We start from the raw sequence: 1,803 nt of genomic DNA, 5'->3' as shown, positions 1-1,803 counted from the left end.
TTGTATAGGTATATAGAAGTTTTTCTTTATTTTTAATTTTTTGCTTTTGATACACTGGCTGCCTCTCCAAGGCAAGAAATATACCTCCTTCCCCATAATGTTTCTAGTTAATAGAAGTAAAAGTTATGGTTGTACTATAAGAAGCAATTTGGAAATCAACTCTCAAAATATGTTTCACAAGCATCATAAGGGACCTCTGCTTAATCTCGAATGAAGCATTTCAGTGTTCCCTCATCGACTTACAAATATAAGTAAGAGTTCCCAAATGAGAAAGCACATGGCAAAATACAGGAGTCTATTTCTTGAGTGTTGAATTTCTGAGTCTCACATTTTAAGAGGAACACCAGGAGAATGACTGGCGTGGGCCCAGAGGAGGGCAACCAACATGGCAGAGCATGTGAAACCTGTGATGTGGGGAACTGGTGCGCTGCTGATGATGATAAGATTTGAAGAAGTTATGCCAGTTGTTTCCAAATATTTGAAGGCCTGTCATATAAGATTAGACTCCGTGGCTTCAAAAGGCAGAGCTAAGTCCAACGGTGCAAGTTGCATGGAAGTAGATTTGGGGATCCATAAAAAGAGTATGTTCCAGCAACTAGAGCAGCCACGCAATTAAATCATCTCCTCAAAAGGTAATGAGGTCCCCGTCAGCAAAGATATTTCAGGAGGAAAGAGATAACCATTTGATTACAGTATTTGTAAAGAGAAGGCTTGTGTTAGGTAAAATATATGACCACCCGGAATTTTATGGAGTAACACCTTATGGCTGGGTGTGACAAAAATGATCTACATGGCATAGTGACTATAAATCTGGGCATAAAGCTAATTCTTTAAACTTAGAGTTGTTTATATTGGCTTACATAATATTCTACCTTTCTAGCCAGGTCCTTGATGTTAAATTCCTACTATTGGAACTGTGTGCATCAGTGCTTAAATTTATCTGTCAGGATTGAGTATTATGAGTTGCCCTTAGTCCTTACCCCCATTCTGACCAAATAAAAAAGTTTAGAAGATGAGGCTTATCTTCCATAGGACTTCAGGCATGAAATGGGATTGAAAATTAATTTTTAGTTCCTTCTCCCTGGGTTATAGAGCCTCTTTGTTATTAAGAGTACAATTGGGGGGGGGGGTGTTCCCCTGCTCTTTTACTTTGTACTTCATTTCCCATATACTTTTAAGGCCATTTATTCTTTCCTTGTGGATATATTTCATTTCCCAATGAAAAGACTATGCTAGGGAGGAACCAGGTATCGGTTGGAAGGCAGAGTTAAGCGAGTATCTTCCAAAGACAAAGTAGAATAGAGAACGCTACTGTTGTTAATTTATATTATTATATTATGGTGGTGCTAGGATAAAGTGATCAAGTGAAGGTTTAACCTCCTTGAGTACAGAAAACTATCCTGTATTTCTTTGAATTCTCCATAACACAGTAATTGTTAATAGGATTATTGTTCCTACTGAGGTAGCTTTATACTTACATCTTTGTTTTTTTTCTTTAGGGCTAAAGACATTGCCCTCACAAAGTGAAATGATAACAGAAATAACTAAGGCTCAAGAGCAAATGGCAAAAAGGTGAGAAATTCTCCCAGGGAAATATGTGCTTAATTTTTCCATTTAATAAGAACAATATTGTACTATGTTTATCTTCATTGTGTTTGTTAGTTGAAGGATTTAGATTGTATTGCGAAGGAAAAGGAAATAATAGTTTTGTGGCAACAGAATGAAGAAATAGTACCAAGTGGTTTAGATATGGGTGGGAAAGAAGAGACAAGCTTAAGAAAAGTGTTTAAAATCCTCTATGTA

The 1,803-nt window shown here is 36.8% G+C and overlaps 1 protein-coding gene across 1 annotated transcript in view; it reads left to right on the top strand.

Moving 5' to 3' along the window:
• The window catches only part of LOC102751999 (dimethylaniline monooxygenase [N-oxide-forming] 5), a 16,640-nt gene extending 15,064 nt beyond the window's left edge, over positions 1-1,576 (top strand). The window contains 1 exon segment of the mRNA XM_015565962.1: positions 1,500-1,576. Within this exon segment, the coding sequence (XP_015421448.1) occupies positions 1,500-1,576 (77 nt within the window).
• Positions 1,577-1,803: the final 227 nt, after the last annotated feature.

Source organism: Myotis davidii, unplaced genomic scaffold (genome assembly GCF_000327345.1).
Source record: "Myotis davidii unplaced genomic scaffold, ASM32734v1 scaffold2782, whole genome shotgun sequence".
In the NCBI taxonomy this organism is placed as follows: domain Eukaryota; kingdom Metazoa; phylum Chordata; class Mammalia; order Chiroptera; family Vespertilionidae; genus Myotis; species Myotis davidii.
Note: the sequence above shows the minus strand (reverse complement) of the source record. Positions and strands in the feature narration are given on the sequence as shown.